The sequence below is a fragment of the Eschrichtius robustus genome, chromosome X (assembly GCF_028021215.1).
Source record: "Eschrichtius robustus isolate mEscRob2 chromosome X, mEscRob2.pri, whole genome shotgun sequence".
Lineage (NCBI taxonomy): Eukaryota > Metazoa > Chordata > Mammalia > Artiodactyla > Eschrichtiidae > Eschrichtius > Eschrichtius robustus.
The window spans coordinates 48,612,269-48,627,707 of record NC_090845.1 but is presented as its reverse complement, the minus strand read 5'-3'; the positions used below and the strand labels follow the sequence as shown (position 1 = coordinate 48,627,707).

The 15,439-nt window shown below is 52.2% G+C and overlaps 1 protein-coding gene across 5 annotated transcripts in view; it reads left to right on the top strand.

The window, feature by feature from the left end:
• Positions 1-15,439, top strand: part of IQSEC2 (IQ motif and Sec7 domain ArfGEF 2) — a 75,769-nt gene that overhangs the window by 44,150 nt on the left and 16,180 nt on the right. For all 5 annotated transcript variants that reach the window (XM_068533194.1, XM_068533193.1, XM_068533190.1 and 2 more), the window contains 2 exons: positions 12,244-12,505; positions 13,466-13,867. In XM_068533194.1, coding sequence (XP_068389295.1) covers positions 12,244-12,505; positions 13,466-13,867 — 664 coding nt within the window. The remainder of the gene's footprint in view (positions 1-12,243; positions 12,506-13,465; positions 13,868-15,439) is intronic.

Sequence of the window (15,439 nt, the reverse complement as noted above, 5' to 3'; positions counted from 1 at the left end):
AGATGAGGGTGGGAGAGAGTCTATTGGCTTTAACCAGTGGGAGGTCCTGGGCGACCTTACTAAGAAGAGTTTCTGTGGCTTGGTGGGCGCATGAGGCAGATTGCAGTGGGTTGAAGAGCCCGTGGGAGGTACTGAAGTGGAGATGGCCAGTGTAGACGAATTTCTCAAGAAGCTTAGCTGTGAAGAGGAGAGAGGGACACTGATTGCTAGAGGGAGATGTGGGGGCAGATCGAGGGTTTTTATTCCCAGATGGGAGAGACTTGAGCTTCTATAAATGTTGGTAGGAAGGAGGCAACAGAGAGGGAGAGGTTGAAATACTGGAGGGAGAGGGGATGATTGTTATGGAGGTGGTAGCAGGGGTGGGCTCCAGAGCCTGGGTGGAGGGACTGGCCTAAAATAGTATAGGGACCCTCTTTTTCTCACAGGGAGGGAAAGCAGAGATAGTGGTGGTCGGGGGAATACAAGGGCGTTGAGGGGATTAGTGAAAGAAATGCTTCAGAAAAGTTCAAAGCAACACATGGAGATCCCTGACAAAGAGCATGGATGCTGGAGCTAGGAGGAAGCAAAGAATACTTCTGGTTGGAAGTCAGGGAGGACTTCCTGCAGGAAGCAGCATTTGAGCTGGGTTTTGAAGTTCAGACAAGATTTCAACAGGCAAAGCTCTGTGCAGAAGGAAGAAACAGAGTCAGCAAAGGCATAGAGGCGTGAAAAGGCTGGACGTGCTGATGTAATAACGAACAAGCTAGTTTGATGAAGCCTGGGCGGGATAACATTGATGCCACCGATGCTGACAGTAACAGTAATAGTTACAATGTATGAGGCACCAAACCTACCCTGTGGCAGGTGCCTTACATACTTGAATTCATTTAATCCCACCACATCCTGCAGAATAGGTATTTCCTCATTTTGCAGATAAGGAAAATAAGTCCTGGAGAGGTGAAGAAATGGACTCAAGGTCACCCAGCTAGTAGGCGATGGGGCTGATATTTAAACCCAGGTCTGTCTGACTCTAAAGCCTGGGCTTTTTCCACCTGACAGGAAAGGCCAGGTGAGGCCATATGGTGGGGGAGCCTTGAATGCCAAGTAGAGGAATCTGAACTTTATCCAGGAAGCTAAGGGGGGCCAAGGTGGGTGTCTGAGCAGAAGAGATTCACACTCAAAGGTGGGCTTTAGGAAGGCTAATGTGGTCCAAGAGAGTAGGGAGAAGAAATCAGGAGGTGACTGCAGTGTCAGGGTGAAGGGTAACAGGGGCCTGGCCTGGATAGGAGGGGAGTGAGCAGGGGGACTGGAAGATCATTTGTTCCTCATGACAGCCTTGAGAGGTGTGGAGTTTCCTTCTCCTTTTATAGATGAGGAATGGGAGACTCTGAAAGGAGGAGCTACTTGCCCAGGACTTGAGCACTGGTTCATGTGGTTTTGCTGACTCAGTGACTCTGTGGAACAATGTGTCAGAGGGAGCTCTGAGTATGAGGAGGGTGCGTGTGTGTGTGTGTGTGTGTGTGTGTGTGTCCCCGCGTGCGCACCCCTGCACGCGCTTGTCTGTCAGATGGACAGCAGTGCCTTCCCTTGCCTTCTCTTTCCTTCCCATGTCTTCCCAATCCTCCAGTATCCTGGATTCCATATTTCCTACATCTCCTGAGCCAAGGGGGTCTGGGAGTGGGGTGAGGCTGTTTCTTTGGATATCCCTAGAAGATCAGCCTTTTCACTCCCAAGACACCTGGTCCCGCCCCAGCCCTCCTGCCTGTCCATCCACCCCATGAAAGTGTAGTCCAGCTCCAGTGACTGCCACATGCAGACTGGCCCCTGGTACTGCTCCGCAGGACCCGAGGAACAGGTGCTTGTTCCTGCAATGTTTCCTCCCCGCCGCTGTGGCGCTTCTGTGTGGGTGCAAATGGCCACCTTGGTAATTAGGTTCAGTTCATGAGCAGTTAACAATAACCACCACCATGTTCCCATCACTCTTGTTTGCCAGGCACTTGACATGTATTTCAGTCCTTTCAACAATCCTGTGGGGTTGGCATCATAAGCCTCATTTTTACAGATGAGGAAACTGAAGCTCCAAGAGGGGCATTAACATGCCTGGGGCCGCAGCCTAGAAGCACTTGTAGAGCTGGCCTTGGAACCCAGGTCTGTTTGCTTCCAAAGCTGTGGACTTTCCACGCTCCATTTCTAAGCATCTCCTACATTCCCAACCCTGAAGCCTTCAGGAAATACAAATCTTTGTCCTTCAAGGGCACGGTGGATTTCTAGAGATAGTACCAAGTTCACCCAAAGGACCTGCTGGGAAGAGTCTGAGACTTGGAGCTCCAAGAACTTCCAGGCTTAAATCCTGACTACCGCTCACCCAGCTGTGTGACCTTGGGCAGATATCTAACCTCTCTGAGCTTCAATTCCCTCATCTTTAAAATGTTGCACAGTTGTTGCAGGGGTTAAATGAGATGACCCATGCAAAGTGCCAGCAGAGAGCTGGTTGCTACTATTTATGTTAAAATTAAGGTTGGGCACCTGTCAGGTCAGAAAGGGAGTTTACATACTCTGGGTGTAACCTTAAGCCTGAGCCCAGCCTGAGTGTGGGGGAGGGCCGTTTCAGGAGGGGGACCAGCAACAGGCTCCTTGGAGACTGAGATGGATGTGGCCCCATTGGTCACACTGGCCTCCCCATTCCAACCCCCATCCTAGCCCCACCTCCCTGGTTCCAGCCCTTCTTGTGTCTCCCCTGCTCTGCAAACTAATGCCTCTGCCTCTCTCTGTCACCCGCCGCCTGTGGCCTCTACCCTGCCCTTCCTGGCCCCAGGGAAGAGGAGGAGGAGGAGGAGACTGAGGAAGAGGAAGAGGAAGACGCTCATCAGTTCTGCTGTCCGGCCTCCGAGTGCAGTAGTCCCTCCTCTCGGTAACTGAGAGGACAAGGGTCATTTTCTATGCAGAAGCAAAAGCCTTAACCAGCCCCCTGCCCCCTGCCCCCTCGATCCCCCATGGGACCCCATCCCTGCTTCAGGAACCAGATGGGCAGGCATCGTGCCCCGTCCTCACCCACCCCCTTCTTGGAATTCCCACCCTCACTGCTGTCTCCCCTGGACTCCAGCCCCCAAATTATAAAGGCTGGAGCCCTAGGTCTGACTAAAATGTGGGAGCAGCGGAGCTTGGAGCTTGAAGCTTGAAACCTGGACCCTCCCATACCCGCACCCCACTTCCCAGGCACCCTGGAGCCTGCCACTCCTGGAGAGGTCTCCAAATGACATCCCAAGGACCTACCTCTGTCCTCTGTGAGCACAAACAGAGATGCAGGGTGCCTAGGGCTTAGAGGACCAGACGGGGTCGGGACCCAGCCTGCTCATTCCCTCGCTGTGGCCATTGCTGCCATCTCTTCTACTGCTTGGAGGCCTTGTCCCGTGCCCCCCTGCCACTCCCATAGTGCTCTGTAAATATGATCAGGAGGAAAAGGCCTTTCAGAGTGCGTGTCGCTGTGTACAAAAGAATTTCCATCAATAAAAGCTGATCTCTTCTCTCTGTCTGATGTATGTTCCACCCCGCCCCACTTCCCTCTCCCCATCCCCACCAGGGTCTTACCTTCTTTCCTATCCAGGGCTGGGAACAGGGGCTGGGAGAGAGAGTAGGGTTTGATTTTATTGTCAACACCCAGAAGGCACTCAATAAATGAATGAACGATGTGGCGCTCTCACCATGGGCAAGCCTAGCGCCTTCTTCAGCCTGAGGTGGTGCGAGCTGGCCAACTTGGACACGTTGCTTGGCCTCCCTGCTACCCAGTTTCCCCGTATGTAAAAGGAGGAGGGAGGTTGGACCAGAGGATCTCCAAGGGCTCCTCCAGCTCTGACATTCTGTGAATCTGAGATGGTACAATTTTAAGAAACTATGATTACATGACTTTAAGAGAGGATAATTCAGTGACACATTCCATCCAATTCTGTGGTTTCTATTTCTATGATGCTGTGATTTGGGGATTCTACAATACTGTGGTTTTAAGATTTCATGACTCTACCATTTAGAAAAAATTCTGATGGTGTGATTTTAACATTCTGTGATGTTAATAGTCCTTGATTCTATACTTTCAAGGTTCTGATTCTACAGCTTTAGGGATCTCTGAGTCTGAGGGAAAGCCACTGCCCCCAGATGCAATAACCCTAAATATTTCCTGCACCTGCCAAAAGCTAGTTCTAAGAATCCCCAGAGGCTGTTGGCAGGAAGGCAGAAGGCAGAAGGTGTCCTCTATGCGCTGTAGAACCCACACCTTCCATGATGAGTCTGTGTTAGGAGCAAAGCCAGGAGACTCCCAGGTGGGCTCATACCCCTGCTTTCCCTTTCTGAGCCTTTTTTTTTTTTTTTTTTTTGCATTAGACAAATCTGAGTTTACCTTATGGTAAGCTGCCACTTACTCTCTGTATAACCTTGAACAAGTATTATCTTCTCCTTGAGCTTCATTTTCTTCCCGAGTACAGTGAGAATAGATCTACCTCTCTGTGTTGTCATGAAGATTAGCAAGAAAAAGCACAAGGAGCTCAGCATAGGGTCTAGTGCACAGTTGCCAAGTGTGCACTGATTGGCGGCTCTTGTTTTGATTAAGGCCCAGGTGAGAGTCCCTCCTCTCCTTTGTTTCCACCCCCCCCCTTCAGCATCCCCATCACATGCCCTGGTAGTTTTCCAGAGGCTCGCCTCACTCTTCACTCATTGCTTGACTCACTTAGGCACTCAACTCAGCTACTCACTCACTCATTCAAATTCTCATTTATTTCTCCCCTCCCTCTCTCTTCCTCTCTTCTTTATTTACTCTTCCAGAAGGCATTGCTCAAACACCTACTGTGTACAAGGTTTCAAGCTAAATACCATGAGGGACCGAAAGTAAGACAGTGGCTGTGTTCTCCATAAGTTCTCCATCTCCCAGGGGAGATGAGAATTCCTTTGGGAAAGTAGGCAGGGTGTGAAGGGCAGAAGTGATTGAGCAGATATGGCTTCAGTAATGAGCAAAATATGTTCCTGGCCCAAAGAGTAGGGAGATGTCAAGATGGGCTGCGGGTGGTGGTGTCCAAGGATTGCTGGAGGAAGAGGGGCAAGAGTAGACGGCTGGGAAGGGTTTGAATAGATGGTTTGAGAGGTGAGGCATTAAGGAGTCAGAGACAGCATGGACCAAAACCTGGTGGAGAGCCCCAGGGGTTGTGTTGGGGAATGATACATAGATTGCTCTGTTCAAGCTGGGCGTGTGAGTCTAGGTGACCTGTGGCTGTGGAGGGGGAGACCATTCTACCCTTCATTTTATTGGAGATAGAAGGAAGTTAGGGGGCACAGGGGCTCAACTAAAGGTCAGATGGCCATTGTGGGAGCCATGGGGGTGTAGACTCCTGTGTAGGCAACTGAATTGGCTGAGGGCCTGTGCTATGGGAAAGGGGAAGGTTTCTATCTGTTGTGAGGGAAACGTGTGTGCCTGTGCACAGGTGTGCGTGAGGCTGGCAGGTGAGAGAAGAGTGAGAGGCTGTGCACTGTTGTGTATCTGAGGGAATGTGATTGTGTGAGGCTGGGCGTGAGGGATTCTGAGTGTGTGAGGTTGATTGTGTGAGGCGGCAACTTTCTGTGCCTAGCAATCTCTCTGCATGTGCCTCGGTGGAGATAATCACAAGAATGTGTGTCAGTGGCTTTTGAGCACGTGGGGCTGTGGCTTTTAGGGTGACAGTTGTCAGACAGGATGGTCACACAGACACACATGACTGCCACCTGTGGTCTTAGGGGACCAAGGTGGCTGCTGGGCCCTGGCCTGGGCATAAGGATGGTCCACAGAGGTGAATTATACCAGGCCACTGCCCATGGGAAACGGGAGTAGTGTAGGGAATGGACACTTCAAGAGAGAATCTCAAGTTAGCTGGTGATAAGGACGGCCTGTGACATGAGTGTGCACAAAATATAGAGGGGGGATAACTGACCCTGTCAGGTTCTGTGGGGGGTGGGAGTGAGTCAGAACCAACCTCCCAGGAGGCCTGGCTGGCTCAGGGAGCCCCAAGATTCAGAAAAGCTCAGCCAGACCGACAAAGGCTGCAGGTAGAGGGGAGAGGGAGGACATCCTGGGCAGAAGAAAGTAAGAGCCTGGGCACAGGCGTGGTGCTGTGGATCAGCTCGCCTTGCCTAGAAAGTACAAGGAGCCTGCTGCCACCAACATCTAGGAGCTTAAAGGTGCCGGGGGGTGGGGGTGGGGACTGGACGGATTCAGCTAAAAAGTTACGCTGGCCTGGAAGATAGGGGATTGGGGTTCTCGTCCTGTGTGACCCTGAGCAAGCAAGTCACTTAGACTTTTTCAGTCTTAATTTGAATATGTGGAATTAGATGGTTCGAAAAGTCCATCCCGGTTCTGTGGATCTTCTACTCTTGGCCAGCCAAACCAATGAGTCATTGCTCTCAAAGTCAGGCACTTCTTCCATCTAACCTCAGTCTTTCCTGCTTCCTCCTGGATCGCTTCCTCACTCACACACTCCACAAATATTTACTCAGCATCTGGCCCTCTGTGTGCCACTGTGGGAAGGCACAGGGAGCTGGAGAATGCAAGGACTCGGGCTCAGAGGGGCTGCTCAGTGCTGGGCTGGTGGGTACAGGCATGAGCGATGATTCGACTCCTGGCTCCACCACTGCTGAGCATTGAGACTTTGGGCAAATTACTTCATCTCTCTGTACCTCAGTTTCTTCATCTGTTGTCCCCTTCAAGGGAAACAACCCAGACCTTGCAGAGTTGCTGGGCCTAGCTAAAAGTAGGTCCTCAGTAAATGACAACTATTATATTTAGGGCTGCAAAGGAAGCAGAGCCAGGATTCAAACCCTGATCTGTGTGCTCCCAAGCCTATGTTTGCCCGCTGGGTACCCAATCAGCCCCTCCGATGGCTTCCTCTTCCCCTGCCAGTCCCTGTGCCAAGCCGGGCTGGCCTCAGGATTGGAGTCTCTATGGCGCTGGGATCGGGCAGCAGAAACAGCTTGTTGAAAAGCTGTCGGGGGAGAGGGAGGTGACTGGAGTCCCTCTGCCCCTCTGCCCCCACCCCCCGCTGGGTCTGGTCTCCTTGCCCAGCCTTCCTCCAGAGCCCAATGCCCCTGGCCTCATCTACGTGTGCTGACCTCCTTGTCTTGTTTTCTTGTCTCTCACTTCCGGTCCCCCCCCACCCCCGCTTTCAGCCCCAGTTGTCATGGGGATAGTCCTCAGCATCCCTAGCTTCCTCTTGCCCTCATCTTATGGTATCCATAGCAACAGCCCCCATTCATTTCCATGGCAACTGCATCCTGATCCCATCCCCTGCTGGCTGCCTGGCTCTGGTCAGTGCCAATAAAGGGAAGGAGAGAGAGAGACCTCCCATTAATAGCAGCAGCCGGAGTGGGTCAGTGCCCCCGCCATGGGCAGGCCACCCCAAATCCCTACTGCCCGTTCTGCCCCGCTTCTCCCCATTGTAATGCCTTGGCTCACAAGGTCCCTCACTCCTTCTCTCTACCAACTCCTCCTAGGCAAGGCCCTTTTCAATAGCTCCCCCAACCCCCCCCCCCCCACTGCCCCATGAAGCCTTAGAGGCAACAGGGGAACTAGCACAGGCTCTGGGCTTTGAATCCCTGTTCTGCCACTTGCTAGTCCTGAGACCTTTGGCATCACTTTCCCCCTCAGAGCCTTCTCCTCACCTGCAAAATCGGAATCCTAATTCTTCCTTCACATTTGCCATGCAGTTAAAATAATGTGCAGAAAATGCCTGACACAGGGAAGGTGCGCTGTAAGTGCGAGTTTATTTTTATTCCACTCAGCACCCCTGCCCCCCCCCCAGCAGGAGAAATCTCTCCTGAGCTCTCCTAGCACTTCCTCCGTTCCCCAGCCCTGAGAACTTTCAGCTTTATACTGTGGTTAGTTGTGTAACGTGATTTATTCCCCCCGCTGCAGAGGATGCTCCCCAGTTTCCCTCACAGAATAGCCCAGCAGACAGCACACATGGGTGCACGTGTGCGCACGTGTGTGTTTTCTTTGCTCCTGCTCCCGGCTGGGAGGAGTCCAGGAGAGGTAGGTCTCCCAGGCCCTTTCTGAAGTGCAGGAATCCAAAGAGGGAATTGCATTTTGAGCTCCACGCGGATGAGAAACTGAGGTGCATAGCGGTAAAGGGACACACCCAGGCTCACACAGTGGATAAGTGACTGTCAGGACCTGAACCTAGGTCTGCCCAGCTTCTTACTGCACAACATGTTCTGTGTGTGTGTGTGTGTGTGAGCGAGAGAGAGAGAGAGAGAATGAATATGAGTCTACGTAAGATGTAAGAAAGAGAAGAGAGATTTTTCCATGTGATCAACATTTGCCACGCAGTTAAAATAATGTGCAGAAAATGCCTGACGCAGGGAAGGTGCGCTGTAAGTGCGCTGAGTGTTTGGGAGTTCTGAGTTAAGGGATCCCACGTCCCCAGGTCCCATTTCTTTAGCAGTGTGTATGATGCCCTCAAGCTCTATCCTTTTTGGGGGGCTGTGTTGACAGCCTGACCTCCCTGCCACTATTACCTTTGCAACCAAAACAGAAGGGAGAGGAGAACTGCCAAAGGGTAGAGAGCCAGGGGCAGCATGGGGCTAGAAGTGGGGATAGCCAACAAGATGTCATGAGAAGACGGGCATCATGGAGCTAGAAGTGGGGATAGGCAACAAGATGTCATGAGAAGACAGCCTAGGCCCTGGGTTTGCATCCTGACTTTCTCACTTAATAGCTGTGTGACCTTGAGCAAGTCTACATCACCTCTTGCCTCAGTGTCCTTCCTCATCTATAAAATGGGGCTAATGGTGCCTGCCTCAGTAAATTGTACGGCTTCAATGAGCCAATTAATGCCCTTGCCCTAGGGATAGAGGTGACTCTAGGGCCCTATGGCAGCACAGAGGAGGGGCCTGTAAGCCATCCTGTGTGAAGGACTCAGGCAGGCATGGAAGGGAACACCCGAGCTAAATGTTGAAGGGTGAGCAGGAGGTAGCCAGGTTGGGGTAAAGGGGCAGAGGGTATATGAGGCAGAGGTCCGGTCAGGAGAACCATCCACAGCTATGGTAAGGAAGCTGGAGGTTATCCTATGGATGATGATTCCTGTAAAACCTAAGTAGATCACGCCCCTCCTCTGCTCATCTCAATCAGAGCAAAAGCCAAAGTCTTTACCGTGTGCTCAATGCCCTTCACAATTTGGCCCCAATTACCTTTCTGATCTTATCTTCTATCACTCTCCCCTCGTTTACTCTGCTCCAGCTTCACTGGCCTCCTGGCTTTTCCTCAAACATGCCAGGCACAGTTCTATCTCAGGGCCTTTGCACTGGCTCTACCCTCTGTCTGGACTGCTCTTGTGTCAGATAACCACACAGCTCACTCCCTCACTTCCATCAGGACTCTGATTATATGCCATTTATTCAAAAAGCCCTTCCCTGACCACCGCATCTAAAACAGCACCTTTAATCACCCTGCTGTATTTTCCTTCCTAGCACTTCTCTCTACCTGAAATGATAGTATATATTTATAGTCTTCTTCTCCCACTAGAATGTCACTTCCGTGAGGGAACAAATCTTACACGTCTTGCTCACGATTATATTTCCAGCACCTAGCACTGTGCCTGGCATGTAGAAAGGGCTCAGTTGTTGTTTGTTGAATGAGTTATGAGAAGCCATAGAAGGGTTTTAGTGGGGGAGCAAAACGGTCAGATTTCTACTTTGGAAAGCTCTCTCTGGCCACAGGATGGAGAACGGATTGGGAAGAGGAGACTGGAGGCTGAGGTCAAAGTTCCGGTGAGAGGATTTATTAGCGCAGCCACCAGAACTCATTCACTGACTTCCTCCCTCCAGAAGCTTTCATTGAGCACCTACTCTGTTCCAGGCCTTGTGCTCTGTGCTAGCGGAGAGATTACCAAGTTCTCTTCCTGTGCTGGGATTCTGGGAGTCAGGAACACAAATAGCTGTCACGCTTTGCCAAAGCTAACCTGCTCCATAAAAAGAAGGACAGACATGTGCTGTGTGTGGGAGCCCTGAACAGGATCAGCAATCATTTCTGGCTAGAGGCGGGCTTCGGGAGGGCTTCTTAGTGGTGGCATATGACCTGAATCTTGATGGCACTAGGGTGTGGGGGGATTCTCAGATTGCAGATGGCAGAAGATGATAGGGATGGCATTCCAGGTAGAAGGTACAGTATGAACAGTTTGGGAGGTGGAAAGGACAGGAGTATTGGGGAGAAACAGGATTTGGGCTGGCTGGAGAGAAGGGCGCATGGGGTGGGGGGCTGGCAGCCAACCCTGCAGTATGGCTTAATGTTTAAGACTGTGAGCTCTGGAGTCAGACTGCCTGGATTTGAATCCTGGCTCTACCATTAATAGCTGTGTGACCATAGATACGTTACAAACCTCTCTGGGCCTCAGTTTCTTTATGTGTAAAATGAAGATGAATAACAATACCTACCTCGTAGGGTTGTTTTGAAGAGTAAACAAGTTATTAAATGTGAAGTGGTAAGAACAGTGCCTTACTAAACATTAGCTACTGTATCTTGGAGAAGCCTCAAATGCCAAAATAAGGAACTTGGGCTATCTCTTGTGGGCAGCGGGAACCACGGATGGTTCGTGAACAAAGGAGACAGTTGCTCAAAACTGGGAGCCATGTGCTGGGAGGGGAGAGGTTTGAGAGGTTGGTGGGCAGGATCCTGCAGTCCTGAAGGGGAGAAGAGGAGCATCTTAGATGCCTGGGGGGCGCTGGGCTCGGTCTGACCCCTGAAGGGGGACATCACAGGCCCCAGAGGACCAGAAGGAGAGAGCGTTTGGGCAGGGCAGCCCCTCAGTCTGTTTCCGCCCTGCTCCTGACTGTGTAGCAGATTAACACTTGGGAGGGTAGAGGGTGAGCAGTGGGCGGGAGCCCCCACCAGGACAGAGCCAGCGCCAGCGCTGTAACCCACCGCACCCAGCCCCCAGACCAAAGTGCTCTTCTCTGCCAGGCTGGCAGGCCCGTTGTAGCTCAAGCTCCTGAAATGCTAGGGAGCCCCCCTCCACCCACCCCAGCTTGCCCCCGTTCTGGTTCTGCGCCCCGGGCCTCTGCAAGTAGGGGCTGGGGAATGGCCCCTTAACCCTTTCGCCAGCCAAGAGCCCCCTCACCCCCGTGCCTGCCCGAACCAGACCATTCTCTGGGCCTCAGCCACACCCATTCTCCCCACAACCCCCTCCACGCCAACCCCCGCCTGTCGCCCCCTCCCAACCCCCCTCCAGTGTTCCTGTCTCTGTGGCTCCTCACCGTGCCTGCCCGGCTCAGGGCGTCTGGGCTCTGTCGCCACCTGAGTTCCCTGGCAGCCTGGTTGCCATGGCACCGTGGGAGCAGGTCTGGCAGAACAACAGCTCCGGGTAACCAGGGCGGGCAAGACCCAGTGCCCAGCTCCTACCACTCTTCAGCCTTGAGACCCTTGTCCCCCTCCCCCAGCTGAACAGAGGAGGCCATGAGGAGAAAAAGGAAGTTGCCCCGCAGGGCAGCTCTTTACCTGTGAGGATGCTGGATGGGAGGTGCCTCCCACTGTCACTGAGCCCGTGTCCTGGCGGCCAGGGAACCCTGGGAACTGGCCAAGCCCGGAGTCCAGACCTCTGAGGGCAGAGGCAGGGCTGTAGGGGGCAGGGCTGGGCGAGCAGGGGAGAGCCTAGATGTGCAGGATGTGGGAGTGGGCCTCAGGCCTGGGGACAGGGCTGATCTGGGATGGTGCTGGGGATAGGGCTGGGAGGGATGCATGTCTCGTCTCGTCTAGTCTTGGGGACAGAGCTGTGAGGGGAAGAGATCTGGGGGGGTAGAGATACAAGGGAATTGGTCCCTCAGGGGAGGAAGGGTTTGGGGATGGAGCTGTTAGGGGCTGAGATGATTAGAAAAAGGAACTTGAGGGGACAGGAGTGGGAGGAAACTGGTCTGAGGATAAGGCTGTGAGGGGACATGGCCACGAGGGGACCAGGCTGTGAGAGTAGAGTAGGACTGGGGACAAGACTGTGAGAAGACCTGGCTGGAGGGAAAGGAGTCTAAAAGGATGGAGCTGTGAGGGGACAGGGCTGCAGGGGTGAGGACAGGACTGTGAGGGCAGTGAGGAGACAACTTGGGGGGTAGGACTCCCCTCTGGCCTTTAAGTATTGGGGTCCCTGTATCTGTGAGGAGGCTGGGGAGGATGGGGTTGTGGGAAGGGATCTGGTCCACCCACTCTCAGTCTGGCCCAGCAGGCCTCTCTCCTGTTCCCACATCCTGGCTCATCTTATCTCATCCCCACAGTGTGGAGGGTGATGCCCCAGGCAGTGACCTGAGCACAGCGGTTGATAGTCCCGGGAGCCAACCCCCCTACCGGCTGAGCCAGCTGCCCCCCACCAGCAGCCACATGGGGGGCCCCCCTGCTGGGGTGGGCCTTCCCTGGGCTCAGCGGGCTCGCCTCCAGCCAGCCAGTGTTGCCCTGAGGAAGCAGGAAGAAGAGGAGATAAAGCGCTCCAAGGCCCTGTCGGACAGCTATGAACTCTCCACGGACCTGCAGGACAAGAAGGTGCCGACGAGATGGCTCTGGCCGGGAGTGGGAGTGGGAGTGGGGGTGGGGGTGTGAGAGGACCAAGGGAGGGATTGGAATGTGGCACTCGAAGGTGGTGTCCAGGGAGGGATAGTGAGACTAGAACAGGAGAAGACTTTCTCCAGAACCCTTCACCCTACTAGGGCCTCACTGACCCATTCACCATCCATCCACTGCGTCTTGTATTCACTCAGCAAACATGGCGTGAGCTCCATGCTGGGCACCGGAGATGTAAAGATGAAAGACCTGGACCTAGTCCTCAAAAATCTCAGTGTAAGGGGAGAAGCACACACATCAGCTGACAAGTTCAGAACAGTGTGTTACAAAATATCACATGTATCACACAAGGTATTGTTTGGCTAAAAAGGGGACACAAAATACTATGTACAAAAGAAAAAAAACTGGAAGGACATATCCCAAAATGTAATTGTGGTTATGCCCAGGTGTTGGGACTTCAGGTGAACCAAACTTCCTCCCTTCCTTCCTTCCTTCCTTCCTCCCTCCCTCCCTCCCATCCCTCCCTTCCTCTCCCGCTGTCCTCCCCCCTTTCTTCCTCTCTCTTTCAATTTTCCTTCCTCCTTTCCTTTTTTCCTTCCTTTCTTCCCTCCCTCTCTTCCTCTCTCCTTCTCCTTCTTGCTTTCAATTTATGTCTTCCTTTCTTTCCTTTTTTGGCTTCTCTGTGTTTTTTTTTTCTTTTCTTATTTTAAAATACTGAACATCTACTTCTTGTAAATAAAAAAAGAAAACCACAATTCAGTCCCGTGTGACATGTGCTATCTGAGATTAAAGTGAGAACACGACACTGAGAGCCCAGCCTGGCGCATCCAGGCAGCTGTAAGCAGTTAGCTGTGACTCGGGCGGTGGTGTGGTTGAGGCCCAGGGAGATGAGGAGGCTGTAGTGAGTTTCTGACCTTGTTCCCCTCCACCCTCCCCTGCCAGGTGGAAATGCTGGAGAGGAAGTATGGGGGCTCCTTCCTGAGCCGCAGGGCTGCCAGGACCATCCAGACGGCCTTCCGCCAGTACCGCATGAACAAGAACTTTGAGCGGCTCCGCAGCTCAGCTTCAGAGAGCCGCATGTCCCGCCGCATCATCCTTTCCAACATGCGGATGCAGTTCTCCTTTGAGGAATATGAGAAGGCACAGAACCCCGCGTACTTCGAGGGCAAGCCTGCCTCGCTGGACGAGGGTGCCATGGCTGGTGCCCGGAGCCACCGGCTTGAACGGGGGCTCCCATATGGAGGCTCCTGTGGAGGGGGCATCGATGGTGGGGGAAGCTCCGTCACCACATCTGGAGAGTTTTCTAATGACATCACAGAGCTTGAGGACTCCTTCTCCAAACAGGTCAGCATCCCTGAAAAGGGCCTTTCCTCCCCATCCCTGTGCTCTGGCTACTCCTACGACTTTTTACCTATACTTCAAACTGAAAGAAGTTGCCCAACAAGCTTTTGATAACAACAAATAGCTACCATCTGAGTAGGGACTGTGAGAATAACGAGAAAGGATTGGCAAGAGAAAAATTATATCGTTTAAACAAGCAAGTTAAAAATCTGGGTGTCTAGAACACATAAGAAAATTAAAGTTCTCACTCTTTGGAACGTGAGCCACTATCAGATAAAGGCCTAACAGGTGATGAGCTCCTACTTTGTACCAGGTGCTGTCTATGCCTCATAATGACCTTCCAGACCGGTGTTGTTATCCTGGTTTTACAGGGGAGGAGACTGAGGCTCTGAGGCCCTGAGAGGTGAAGTGACTTCCAAACTGGATTGGAACTCAGCTCTGACTGGTTCCAAAGGTTTCCCTTATACCATACGACCACGGACCAGGCTCTGTGCTGGGCGCCATGTGGGAGACAGATGAACCGGCCAGGGTTCTTTTTCTCAAGGATCTCCCCAAGCCAGTAGGAAATAGCAGACACATGTGCACAGGACTGTCTCCTGAAAGAATGTGCTCAGAGCCATGAGAAGGGATCACATATAGTACCATGGGAACCCAGAGGAGGGAGAGGAAACTTTCTTCTGGGAGGACCAGGCAGGCTTCTTTGAGGAAACAGCACTGGACCTGGGCCTTAGCAGACAGTTAAGAGTTAGCAAGTTAGAGATAGTCGGGAGGGTGTTGCTTGCATAGGCATTGCATCAGCAAAAGCAGGAAAGGGTGGGAATGTAACCGGCAGTGATAGTGGTAGGAGATCACTCTAGGCTTGTGGTGTGTCAGCATAGCTGATCAGCTGCAAATCCCAGTTTTGCTATTTCCGAGCTATGTGACCTTGGGCAAACTGTTTAACCCCACTGAAACATGATCAATAAAATGGAGATAAGACCTTCTTTTTAGAGCTGTTTGGAAGGTTCAGTTCAGCTAGGTAGTATATCTGAAAGCACGTAGTACATGGTAGCTGCTAAGTACGTTAGTTTCCTTCCTAAAACCAAAGAGGTATTTGGCAGAAATTGTTGAATGAATGAATGAAAGAAAGTTTATAAGAGAAGAAATCATTCTGCTCTAACCTCTGTGATCTGGCCCTGCCATAAACCTGGGCATGCTCCCCTGGAGGTGTGTTGGGGGCGGGGGGGGGGGCAGGGGCGGGTAGAGGGAAGGAAAGAAGTATTAAAGGGAAGATCTAAATCAGTCATTTATTCATTCATACAGCACATTTAATTGAACATCTCTTCTGTGTCAAGCAATGTGTCGAGCTGAGCTAAAAAGAGAGAAACCTGGCCTGGACCCATCCCTCAAGGGGGTAATGGAGCATTGGGTTCACAGTCTGGCCTGGGCCCAACTCTCAGTGCTATTCAAGTCTGATGGGGAAGTGTATTCATTATCTATTGCTGCGTAACAAATGACCCCAAAATTTAGTAGCTTAAAACTGAATGTAAAGACTGAGCTTAAACAACAAATAGTTTTTGAGGGCCAGGAATCTCA